The sequence below is a fragment of the Elgaria multicarinata genome, chromosome 5 (assembly GCF_023053635.1).
Source record: "Elgaria multicarinata webbii isolate HBS135686 ecotype San Diego chromosome 5, rElgMul1.1.pri, whole genome shotgun sequence".
In the NCBI taxonomy this organism is placed as follows: domain Eukaryota; kingdom Metazoa; phylum Chordata; class Lepidosauria; order Squamata; family Anguidae; genus Elgaria; species Elgaria multicarinata.
The window spans coordinates 79,552,907-79,566,498 of NC_086175.1; the positions used below are offsets into that span (position 1 = coordinate 79,552,907).

The following is a 13,592-nucleotide window of genomic DNA, read 5'->3' on the forward strand; positions in this document are numbered from 1 at the left end:
AAGCAACCCTCTCTCTTAAATGCTGAAGTGAGTTCTTAACTGATTTTTTGTGTGTGCACATCCTTGCTAATAGTTATTTTTTAACAAGAGGATGATTACTCATCCAGTATTTAATTATTTCCAACTTATAAATGTGTGATTTGTGTTGAATAGCACATGGAAAAAAATTACAATCATAGAGAGAAAATGAAATCAGGAAATACGGATATGCATTTCATTTAAACAAAGTCTGAACAGAATTGGACTGCTTTCATTGGTATCTTTGGGTCCCAAGGCAAAGTGGGCTTTTTTCTAAAGGTGCTGCAGAATGAAGCTTTGTCATGTTTCAGATGTGATATGTGCCTTTAGACATTGTGGCCTAATCTACACCAAGCAGGATATTGCACTATGAAAGCGGCATGAAAGCGGTATATAAAAGGAAGGAGCCACACCAAGCAGGATATAGCATTATGAAAGTGGTATGAAAGCAGTATACGTTATGTGTCAATGAGCCCCAACAGTTGTCAGTGCACTTCAATACTGCTATAAACAGTAGTGTGGCTCCTGCCTTTTATATACTGCTTTCATAGGGCAATATCCTACTTGGTGTAGATTAGGCCTGTGTCTCCAAATAGTGTCTTTTCATTTTGTTTCTCTAAATTGGGGTTAGGGAACACATAGCCCGTTGCTGCATATGTGGTCCTTGAAGACCTGTAGTGTCACTCCCCCCACCCTTGTGCTACTGAATTTGGTGATAGCAACAATAAAGAGGAAAGAAAAAATGATGCCTGTACCACTCCAGGTGCTATTTTTTCTATGTTTGTGTGTTTGCAAGCTAAATTTGACTATTTTAGCACTCTGTAGCCACTGTAAATTCTATAGTGGGAGGGGGAGATAGGAAGGTTTACCTTCTAATCTGAGGTCATATTTTATCTTGGGTTCCAATCACGGTGCTTTGCGGGAGAGTAAGGATGGGACTGTGAGATTGGACTTTCTTCCAATGCCACCACGCTTTACAACGAAAAAGCCTTAAACTGGTTTTGAAGTATCATAGCTTCCTAGCCCCTGCATCTATCCTTCTGAAGCTTTGCAGGTTTCTTGCCTGGGGACACCTCTAGGATGTGAGCCAATCACTCTACCACACCCCAAATTGAAGAACTCTACTTCCACATGAACTATTGCATCTATCCTTCTGAAACTTTGGAAGTTTCTTACTTACTTACGGACCCTCTCGGCTGCCTGTAATTTCAGAAAAAGTGGTCCACAAGGATCAGAGGGGAATAATGTGTCTTCTTTTAGACCCTCAAAATGTCAAGGCTCTGCTTGCACAAACCCTCCTATGGCTATCATTCTGATATTCAGCAGGCTTGATACCCTCAGAAGGGGAACCTATCTCTGCAATTTTCATCTAATTCTGCCAAGAAATTTAAAATAAATTATCAACAGTGTGGGTAGCAACAACTGTAAACTATTTGGTTGACAAACATTTTTTTTCTTCGCTTTGAGGAAATTTATTGAGCTGCATATCCCATTATTTCTTCACAGTGAAATGCTCTGCAACAAAAACACTTCAGTTCTTCTCTTTTTAAACTCCTATTTTAAAGAATGTATTAAGGGTCATTCTCATAAAACTGATAAAGAAAATGTTAATTGCTTATAAAGGAGGCACAGTGACATTTAGCCAGCATAATCAACCTTTAAGAATTGCAGCATAATTAGAGTAAATGAAGTCAGAGAGCAGGCTACATAACCATTACTTTGCAACAGCTTGGCTTTCTAACGAGACTTGTGCCTTTGATTCACATCCTTACCTGGGCAAATTAATACAGTTACACTAGTCCCCAGTTTACACCAGTTGGTAACTGGATTTATATCCTGTTTTAGAATGCAAGGCTAAAATAAGCCATTACACAAGTAGTAGCTATTGGTATAGTTTGCATATTGTTGTTTTTCACTGGGAATAGAAAACTGTATTTTAAATATATCATCTGTTAGTTAATGTCTGACACTAACAGATAGTTAATATCTGTTAGTGTTATTTTTGTACATTAATTTAGGATATACAATCTGAAGAAAAGAAAACATATTTACTTACCAGCCAAGGCAAGAATATATTCTTGATATCGTGTTCCTATTCTGTTTGTGGCAGTGCAATTGTACCGTCCAAAATCATTGTCAGATGTTGGAGCAATCTTGGGGTGGAAGGGTGGGGTAGGAGGAGAGATACATACAAATTTGTATCAGTCTGTACAGCCAACAGCAGGAACAATGCCTAGATGTAAAGGATTCCCATAAAGTTAAATTGAACCTTATTTCCCCTATCATCTCTCACCTATTTATGTGCATGCATAGGGCCCCTGAAAGCCCTAGCTTTCCAGACCCAGCCAACCCTCACTCTTATCTCCCAGAATACTAAGTTGTGCTCTAGAGCATTAGTGATCTGCATACATCAGAAGCGAAGGGCTTCATTGGAATATAAGATGGGCACACAAACCTTACCTGCAATGTTCCTTTGTACTGTGTGCATGTATCTATTAGAGCTTTGGCTATTGGGCAGTATAAAAATTCAATGAATAAATAAATAGTGGGAGCAAAGGAAACTGGGCCGTAGGGAGAAGGAATGGATGGATCCATCTGTTCTGATTTATTCAACTTTTAACTTTTCTGAAGCACAAGTTTTTTCTGCCCCATTATCCATCAGTTTGTGATTTTGGGGGGAGCAAAATATCTACTTGAAAATTAATCCATGTTTGTAATCCACTCCTGCTCATGAATGCAATTTTGTACTCATTTATCACTTTATGCATTTTTGTAATATATACACTTTTTTTACACATTTTTGTATGTATTCCTGCTAAAATACGTATTTTTGCTAATCTATTCATTTCAGCACACATTTGTCCTACTGTATGCATTAAGACAGCCTCCCTCAGATGTTTACAACTCTCAGCATTCTTGGCTATTAGCCATGCTGGCTAGGGGTGTTGGGAATTGAAGTGCAAAATGTCTGGAAGGCAGCAGTTTGGGGAAAGCTATATTAGAGGTATGAGCTAAACTGTGTACAAAAATGCACACATAAATGCATACATTTATATATGTATGCATGTTTTGATCAGAAAATGCCACTACAATGTTTGGAGAGGTGTGAAAATGAAAAGGTAATTGCATTATAATTTGCGTATTAGTTCAGGAAGTGCAAATTAAGCCAGTTCATATTTAAGTGCAAATCAAACTAATTTCTTCCCCATCCCTAGTACAAAGTCCTATAGGAATCCTCCACCACCCACTCAGACTGCATTCAGAGAGAATTATTCATACTGTGAAAGATTTCACAAAGACAAGAAAAGGTTAATTATAAACCATCTGTAATGACAATTCAGAAAAATAATCCCAGAAATTGTTAGTACATTGTGATGGAACCGCCAGGCTTAACTCAGCGATTCCCCGGCCGGAGAAGGGGGGTCTGGCTCAGCCAGCCCAGACACACGCCCCTTTCACTGCTGCTTTTAACCCTTTGGGAGTCTAGGTTCTCAAGGAATGACACCACATAGGAGATAGGGACCAAACACTTTGATTCTTCACACAAACACACTTCCATAAGGGTCCACACATTAAGGTGACACGTAAGAGGTTTGGGGGAAAAACACGGACAAAGGAATGACACACTCCGGACAGCAGGGACTAATACCTCCCCTTCCCCCTTCACACACTCAAACCAATTGGATTCGCACTCACTCCCCACTAACCACCCACCAGCCATAAATCTGGCAAGGTCCCTTGTACCCAAACCTGTTCTAAAACATAACAAACACTTAACACTGCGACTCAACCTCTGTTGCTCACTTCGACTCAGCTCAATAGCCACTCGAACTAAACTCCTTCCCTCGGTGCCACGCGGAGCTCCGCCATCCAGCCGGCCCAGCCTGGATGCTCCTTGGTCACACACGCACACACTGGACTCCAGCACCCACAGAAAAGAGGCCAGACCCTTGGTTGCCCAAGCTTTTATCTCTTTCTGGGACCCCCTTGGTCAACAGACCCACCCTGACCAATTGAAACCCTTAGCAACCCACACCTGACCCGACGGGAGGGGGGAATACTCCCAGACATTGCACAGCTACAACTTGTTACCCTCTCCCGGTACCAGCCCGGGGAGGTGTTATCAGATGCCAGGTGCTTCTCGCGAAAACATGGCCTTGGCATTTTAACTTGCTACTCCCTTCTGGACACAAAGAAACCCATCTCCTTCTCCCCAGGATAAAGCAAAGATGTTTTATTAAAGGGACCATGGGCCCAGCTCATGACATACATAATCTTAGTCAGATTGGATATGCATTGTATTGGTGAAGAAATTATGACTCTCCAATAAAGAAATATATAAATTGTTGACCTGCCTTCAAAATCTTACCTCCAATATAAGTTTGCTTCCAGCACTGTGGGCCTTTAAATGTGTGGTATTTTTTACAGGTACAACCAATTTTCCTCGTCTCCACTGAATAGATGCTGATGGATTAGACAGAACATCACAACTTATATTGATGGGATTTCCTTCCCAAGAATAATATATTGTTTGATTTGACACAAAGATTGGGGCATCTGCGAAACAAGGACATATTATAAAAACATGTTACTGCTTTGTCTTCATTAAACTCTATGCTACACAAGTTATTATAGAAATTTCAATGTATAGGCCCATCAGAGCATAACATTTATATTATATTATGTATTCCATTAAAACAGTTCTTGCCTTACTTTGCAACTAAATACATTCTGCTACTGTGAAAATGTGACCCTGGTTACAACAGAAATTTACTTCACTTGCTGGCCAAAATCTTCATAATTAAGGATACTTATTAAAATCAATGCTAATTAGAGCACTTAACTATGCACTGGATTGAGGCCAATTCCAGTGATTCAGAGAACCATGTGACTAATCCCATGTGTATCGCAGGTACTCTGACTTAAACACAAACAAATGAACAAAAATGTCGATCCCCATCCCAGTCCCACACAAGCTGCCTAGCTACACCTTGAAATTTGAGTTTTTCAAAGACAATTCTTGTTCAGACAATTCTAGTTCAGGGATGAGCCATTTTATATTTGGAGAGTTTAGCTAGGAATAGAAACTTTACCCAAGGTGCACCACTTCCCTTTCAGTTCCACACACCACCCCATTCAGCAGGTCCTCCATACCTCAGGAGAGGCTTTTCAGGGGACTCAAGGAAGTGGGGGGGGAGGCAGTGGAGACATGGAAGTCCCATTGTATATTGAGGACTCAGTGGAAATGCTGAAGACCATTATATATCATGAAGCCAGTGGTGCACAGAATTTCCCTGCCCATGTGCAGCATGCAGTTTGGGTTCCCAGTAGTAGAAGAGACGTATGCTTAACGAAGCAGTTTTAGAATTTCTTCTTGTTGCCTCTTTGTATTGTTTTGTTTTATTTCTTAATTAGCTTGCTAATAAATTTATTTCCTTCACTCATCAGTGTGCTTATTGCTTCTGAATATCCCAATAAGAACCATTGTCTATTGCCAAAACAGCGTACAAGTCAGCTTCTACCAGCTTCCTTCTGTAGCTTTTCCTCTGCATCAAATCCATTGAAAGTTGAAGAGAAGGCTCAAAATTATTTATCTAAAGCCTAAATGTAATGGATTTGCAAACTGAGTGTAATATGAGATAAATACTGAATCTGGTTGATTTCAAAAATTGCTGAAATCATTGAACCAACAGCTAAAGTGACAGTGTGCAATTCACTGGAAGCACCAAGCCAAGCAACAAATTGAATTACTATGATTTTGGCATGTAAAACATTATTATGACAGTTAAATTGCAATGTTCTGAATAACATCTTATCTGACAGCTAGTTCAAATTGTAGCCAATAAGCAAGTTCAATGCTTTATACTTCTGCAGAATTATAGCCACATCAGTACTACATGATCATGATTTTTATTTCAATTCCACATTTTCAAATTATGTTCAAAGTGGCTTGCAAGAAGAATCATCAATATTAATGGTATTTGATAAAATCTTAGTAAGATTTGCTTCAACTATAATTTTCTAGGCATAGCACCACCAAGAACCTTTGCACAGTGCCCATTCCCCAAATGAGACCCACCACTGTGCAACAAAGATTTAGCCCTTCCATGAGCAACAGGAAATAAGCAGAAATGCTAGTTTCTTGAACAGGGCAGGTTAATGGCCCTTGCACAAGGAGCTCTACCAACCTTTCTAGATGCAGAAACAAGTGTTTCTGCTCACTTTGGGACTTCCTAAATATGCATTGCACAAGTCGTGAGTCTTGCTTGTGCAATAGAATTAGCCAGAGGAGATGCTTGTGCAATGGCTCTATTGGATACTGCCCTGTAGCTTCTAAGGCATTTGTTGTTGTAGAGCTTCAGAAGAAAGGTAGTTGAAGGTAGCCATGGTCTTTCTGCATAAATTTCTACTCTTTCAATAATATTTAATGCTTAGGTAGTGCATTAGAAAGGGCACAGGGAACAATATAATTCATCCATTTATATTTGCAATGCTCTGGTGCAGTCTTTGGGGGCTGCACAGGAAAGGGGGAATTGCTTCCCTTTTTGAGCTTCTAGCAGATGTTTATTTATTTATTATATATTTTTTAGCTCATCCAACAACAAAATGTGTGGATAACACTTTGCTTTTGTCCCATGTTTTGCCGGGTGTTTTGGTGTATATTAAGTTTAAATAAAGTTATGGCATGTTTTAGGTATTAACACAAGTTCAACAATACATAATACTTTCTCATAAGTTGTCTGTACAAATTTGATGAAGGCTACATTGCAACATGATTTTTTAAGGTGTTAAGATGCATGTATTTTGTTCGTTCATTAAAATTATGTATATCCACCTTTTAATGGATTCTCCTCTCCTGCCAATTGCCTTACATAAATGCTATAGAAAAGAACAAATTGATTTTTTTTTTTAAATAAAACAATGAAAAAAGAGCAGGATAAAAACAGCAATTAAAACAATTCCACAAGTTAATAAAATAAAAGCTTGGAAAACAAGAAGATCTTTGTGACAGAAGACAACAGAACTCTTGGGAAGAGAATTTTATAAATAGGGCTGCACAGCAGAGAAGACACTATCTCTAGTTGCCATCTCAGACAGCAGCCTCACTCATGTGAGGATCTTAGAAGATGATCTGAACAAGCTCATGTTGTAATAGGCAAGCCATCAGATATTCAGGTCCAAGCCATGTAGAGATTTAAAGGTAAATGCCACTAGTTTGTATTGCATCAATTGTTTCAGCACTAGTGAGATATCACTCAGTCCCTATTCGGCTATTGGGCGGTATAAAAATGTAATAAATAAAAATAAAATAAAATAAATAACCGCCCAGAGAGCTTTGGCTATGGGGCGGTATATAAATGTATTTAAATAAATAATAGACAATTCGCCATATTTGTAACTAACTGCAATTTCCAGTCTTCAAAGGCAGTGGTGTTTGTTAGTGCATGAATTACTGAGGCTAGGCTAGGTTATCTCTGACCAGGTAGGTTCATAGCTGATGCATTGTGAACTTGCTCCTTTAGGGTGAGTACTACCCCACTGAGAATATGTTGAACACCTACTTTCAGGACAGACAAGCTACCCATGAACAGTACCTCATCCAGTTCATTACTGATGTCAACCACCAATCTAGCATATCCACTACTTTACCCAAATCAGATGTAAAGGAGAATTAGAGGTGGGTGTCATCAGCATATTGATGAGACCAAACTCAAAATCTGTGGATTACCTCATTCAGCAGATTCGTACTGTTGTTGAAAAGCATATAGGACTAATGATGGGCAAACTTACTGTAGGTGCAATTATTATTTCTTTACCCATTATTTCTTTACAAATTTACCCATGTTCACTTGGATGAGATTTTTCTTTTAATACAAAAATCTCATTCCATGTTGATGACTTTTTCTGTATGTGCAATATGAAAGTGCAGCTTAAGAAATGCAGTTTGGAGACATGTACTGCATCATGACATGCATCACTTTTTGATTAGTTGTTTTCACAGAGCTTGCCTCCATGATATAATGTTTTCTTACCAGTTACCTATACATGTACGACAGAAGAAGATGGACCTATAGAGTCCTCCTCCTTGCCATGCCTCTGTGGAGGACTCCTTATCAACCAAGGAGCTAGAGTTCCCAGGGACAAATTATTCCATGGAACCATCCATACCAGGAGACCCGAGGGATCTATTTGGGGGTATTTTCCAAGCAAAACCCATGTCTGAAATGGTTCTGATATAAATCAATGTGGAAGCACAGAACTGTTGCATGTGTAAGAATGTAAGAACATAAGAAGTGCCATGCTGGATCAGACCAAGGGTCCATCTAGTCCAGAACTCTGTTCACACAGTGGCCAACCAGCTAGCTGTTGACCAGAGAACAACCAAGCAGGATATGGTGCAACAGCACCCTCCCACCCATGTTCCTCAGCAACTGGTGCACACAGGCTTCTGCCTTGAATACTGGAGATAGCACACAACCATCGGGGCTAGTAGTCAAAGCAGGATCTACACTATTCCTTTAAAATGGTTTATAACAGCAGTGACAATTCTTGGGACCCAGGACACACTGCATATACAGTTTTCAAACTGTTTTCAAAGTGTCATATCCTGCTTCGTGTAGATCTGGCCATTGATAGCCTTCTCCTCCAGGAATTTATCCAACCCCCTTTTAAAGCCATCCAAATTGGTATATTGGATAAACAGTTGTTCAAGGTGGAACTTCAAAATGATATTTGCTGTGGTTACAAGGTTGTTAGAGAAAATATTGTGAAAATCCAAAATGAGGTGTATGATCATGTGAAGATAAAAACGAAACACCAGAAAGAGAAAGAAGGAATGTGTACAATCAAAACACTGAGAACTTCAGTTATACTGCAATGTATTTGGATGATACTCAGTGATTTGCAACCTCTCTATTCAATCAGAATTTTCTATTTCCCATTTTTGGCAGTGGAGCTAATTATATTCTTGCTCAGCTTCCTTCTTTCTCTCTTCTAAATTAGACTTACTTGGCAAGCTTTTAATCTCCACTTTTTTTTAAAAAAAAAAATGCTTTTTACTTATTGCATTTATAGTTGCAAAAAGGTGGCTGAGGTTTCAGATGCAACCTTTCGTGCACAAGGCTTTCAATCTTTTCTCATATCTACAGACCTCACCTTAAAAGTATTCAAGAACAGAATTTATCTTCTTTGCAGCTTCCTCATTGTCAGTTTGTAATAATAATTTTGAGTTCTAACATTCTTGGAGTTAGTTTAAAAAGTATATATATCCTGCTCTCCTCCCCTCCTCCCTTTTCGTAAAGAGAGAGAATTCAAAGCAAGGTTAGTTATAACTCTTACACACAACCCCACTAGACTGAATCAACAGTGTTCTCAATAAATGGGAATGGTATACATTACATATAGTAAACTGTTTTATGAAGAAAAAAACAGGTTTAAATTATTCTGATAAATTCACTGTCCAGCTGCTCTCAATCCTGAACATTGGATGTTAATCAGAGTTACGTTTCTCTTCAGGAAGAATAAAAAATGCTTCAAAGCTGTTAAGAGTAACTTCAAGCCAAACATAGGCAAAGATCTATCAGACTGAAAGGGTGCACCGAGGAGTGTCTTTTGTAGGTAATTTGGCATGCAGAAGGAAGAATACTTAGAAGAAACTTATGGCAATTGCTAAGAATGTAATTAAACAGAAGGCATATATTATACTTGGGTCTTTGAATAAAGCTACCCGGATGTTAGGGAAGTGTTCAGAACTGAATAATAAGTAACTCATTCTTCTTGCTCCTTTCAGTGAAAACCCCCTCTTAGGTCATCATTACAGCTATAAGAAGTGGCTGTGCATAAAATCAATAAAGAAATTATGCAAAGTAACAACCCCCTGCTTGGAACTGTCTCCATACATTTGAATATTTCCATTATGTTTAATGCCTCTGAAACTGTTAGGAGCATACCGGATAATAAATCACTTGTCACATCCAGCAGGTAATTCAATTAACGATTTTCGAGATTCAACCCTAGTGTATATTCATAGTTGTATGCAAAATAAGATATGGTAATTTACCTGATTCAGCATATGTGCCTACAGAGCTAGAATGACAGAATAATAAACTGAAGAATTTTGTTTTGTTTGCTATCCCAGTAGTCAAAACTTTTCAAACTTTAAAGTGCAATCTTATGCACATCTACTCAGATTTAAGCCCCACTGAGTTGAATGGGACTTCCTCCAAGATACTGTAGGTGCACATAGCATTGCAGTTTTAGCCTGCAATCCTAAGCACAATTACTTGGGAGCATGCCCAATGGAACTCAATGGGATTTACTTCTGAGTAGATATAGAATTGCACCATTAAAATACTGTTTTTTCCTAAGGAAAATATTTGGACTACCTCCCTAGGCATGGTTGATTAAGCCTTTCAAGAATTTCCAATTGTGATTGCCTGGAGGATCATATCAGGAATAATTCCCCTCCCTTGGTCAGGTTTGGAACCTGTTTTGGAACTGTTGAGATGGCAACTGGGAAACCAGGTTGTTATTGCAGAGTAACATTTTGATTATACATCTTGGAGCCTAAAGCTTTCTGACCACCAATCAGCTTTAAGTATTTCTGAAGCGTGTAACCATTAAGCTTTTCACCATGAGATTTCCCTCAATAAAAGAAGTCTCATTGATGTGAGTGTCCTATGTAGATTTGCCAGCATTTGTAAATGCCAGAGGGAACAGGAAACACAACAGTGCATGGGAACATTACAGCACTGAAAGCAACCCTAACTTTGCCCCTGATATTGGATGGTCAGCCTCTACCATCATGTACATTGATGGTGCTATATAAATAATAATAATAATAATAATAATAATAATAATAATAATAATAATAATAATAATAATACCCCACCCATGAGGGATGTAGTGCATGTCTCTTTACCTACACTGGTCAGATTGATTGGTATTGGCTATAACGATGGACATTTTGGTATTGAACAAGAAAGATTGCATACCTGCTTATTATGCTATTAAAAGCTATCCTAAACAAGGTATGTACGTCCAGATTTTTTAAAATTCACTTTTGATTTAGACAAGGGATAAGGGCCCTACAGACTCCTGGGAACTCCAAGAGCCCTTGATAGAATAGCCAATAAGATATTGCTCTCATCTTATTTTGAAAAACTGCAGTGGAACTCTTGAAGGGAAGCCATTGCAAAACCTCTTTAAGCATCACTTTGATCTGAAAACAGTCATTTTAAGCCTTTGCATGCTGTTAAACTTTTATGAGATAGAAGCCGTGTTCAAAGAACCTGAATATATTTTAAAATATTGAGAAAAGCTTGTGTGTTTTCAATAAGTGTTCTGTATTATTAGACCACAACCGTAGGAATTTGTGGAATGCATATTTGGAAAGTCTGGGAGAATATGGATAATAATTAAATACGTTACAAAGAAAAATTCTAAAGGGGTAGCTGGATTGATTTTTTGTAGCAGAAACAACAGATAGTCTTGTGGCACCTTAAAGGCTAACAGATTTATTGTGGCATAAGTGTAAACTACAATAAATCTGTTTGTTGTTAAGGTGTCACAAGACTCTCTGCTGTTTGTATAGTGAGATTTCTAAGAAAATAAACATACCTCACAGATCTTAACTCTCCTAATCAATGCAACAGAATTACTTCTAGCTTCAATGTTCAAGATGCCAAATGCACGCTGACCACTATTTTCAATATAATGTAGAATGAGATGCTTTCTCATTTTCTAAACTTATTCTGTTCTTAAAAATGAATATTAATGCGAGAAATATGGTTTATGAGAGGACTTCCAACCTGTTCTGGATGGGGTTACACTTCCCCTGAAGAAGCAAGTTCATAGCTTGGGGGTTCTCCTAGAACCATTTGTCACTTGAAGCTCAGGTGTCCTCGGTGGCACCGAGTACCTTCTACCAACTTCAGTTAGTGGCCCAGCTACAACCTATCTGGACAGGGATAATCTGGCTTCAGTTCTCTATGCTCACGTAACCTCCAGGTCAGATTACCACAATTCACTCTACATGGGGCTGCCTTTGAAAATGGGTCAGAAGCTTCAGCTTGTGCAAAATGCAGTGGCCAGATTGATAACAGGGACTAGAAGCTTTGAACATATAAGACCCACTCTGGCCTGCTTGCGTTAGCTGCCTGAACGTTTCCAAGCCCGATTCAAGTTGCTGTTTGTAACCTCTAAAGCCTTGCACAGCTCAGGAACACCTTTCCCAACATGAACCTATCCGTAGACTACATTCAACATCTTAGGCCCTTCTCCAGCTGCCTACTCTGAGGGAAGTTCGGAGGATGGCAGCATGGGAGAGGGTCTTCTTAGCGGTTCTGCCCCCCCCCCCCCAATTATGGAATGATCTCCCCAGCAAGGCCTCTCTTGCACCAACATTGCTATCTTTTTAGCGCCAGGTAAAAACTTTTCTCTTTTCCCAGGCATTTAGCAATATGTGACAAGCTTCATTGATCCTGGATCTGGTTTTTTTTTAGTTCTTTATAATTGTTTTTAGATATATGTTTCTGTATATGTTTCTGTGTATGTTGTATGTTTTTGTGATTTTGAATTTTGTATATTGTTTTAACCTTATGTAAACCACCCAGAGAGCTTCGGCTATGGGGCGGTATAAAAATGTAATAAAAAATGCAAATTTCAGAATAACTAGGGAGCAAAATGTATAGTTTTCAACAAGACATTTGTAAATTTAATCTGGAGAGTAATGTGTTTGTTTGCATTAGCTTACTGAGTATGTATGGAGGGATAATCACTTCAGTCACTCCTACATGGGACATCTATCAAGACCTTTCTATCTAGCTTCCAAACTGGATATGAGGCCAAGAATGTTGGTTGCCCTAGTAGGTTGCTTGTATGTAGAATATGTTGGTTTGTTGACACTGTCTACCAATAAATATTGTTACAGTGTCTAAAGCATCTTGTTCGAGTGAAAAGTCCTGGTTTAGCCTGGGTATGCTTATTTCCTTCTAAGGTAAACTTTGCTTAGCTCCTTGGGAGCTATCTTTTGGGATTCCATGAAACCAATTCTATTTCTCGTGTTGTACATTGATGGTGCTATATAAATAAATAATAATAATAATAATAATAATAATAATAATAAAATCCAAAAGTAATCAATACGCTAATAACACCCAGCTCCTTTAATTTATTTTATTTATATACTACCATGCAGTATGTAAGTGTTCTAAACATAGCTCATATTTGCTGACATACAATACAATAGTATACAGCATCATAAAATAAAAACAAATTAGATAAAAACAGGTTAAAACCCAGCACACATACACACACAAATAAGTAAATAAATAAGAGAAGAGCTTAAAATGTCTGGGATAATAAAATGTCTTTGGACTTAAACAGCATCAGAATAGATGCCAGAAACATCTTCCTAGAAAGTGCATTCCACAAGTGGGCTACCATAAATCTCAGAAGATGGGGTTACCTGGATGGAAGCCACAGGGCTAAAATAGAGGAGACACAATTCACACAACTAGCAATTGTGTGAGTGGTATCTCATCTAGTTTGGTCTTAATACAATGACCTCAGTG

The 13,592-nt window shown here is 38.4% G+C and overlaps 1 protein-coding gene across 3 annotated transcripts in view; it reads right to left on the reverse strand.

The window, feature by feature from the left end:
• The window catches only part of NCAM2 (neural cell adhesion molecule 2), a 299,824-nt gene that overhangs the window by 73,427 nt on the left and 212,805 nt on the right, over positions 1-13,592 (reverse strand). For all 3 annotated transcript variants that reach the window (XM_063126744.1, XM_063126746.1, XM_063126745.1), the window contains 2 exons: positions 4,388-4,575; positions 2,075-2,171 (listed from right to left, as the gene is read on the reverse strand). In XM_063126744.1, coding sequence (XP_062982814.1) covers positions 2,075-2,171; positions 4,388-4,575 — 285 coding nt within the window. The remainder of the gene's footprint in view (positions 1-2,074; positions 2,172-4,387; positions 4,576-13,592) is intronic.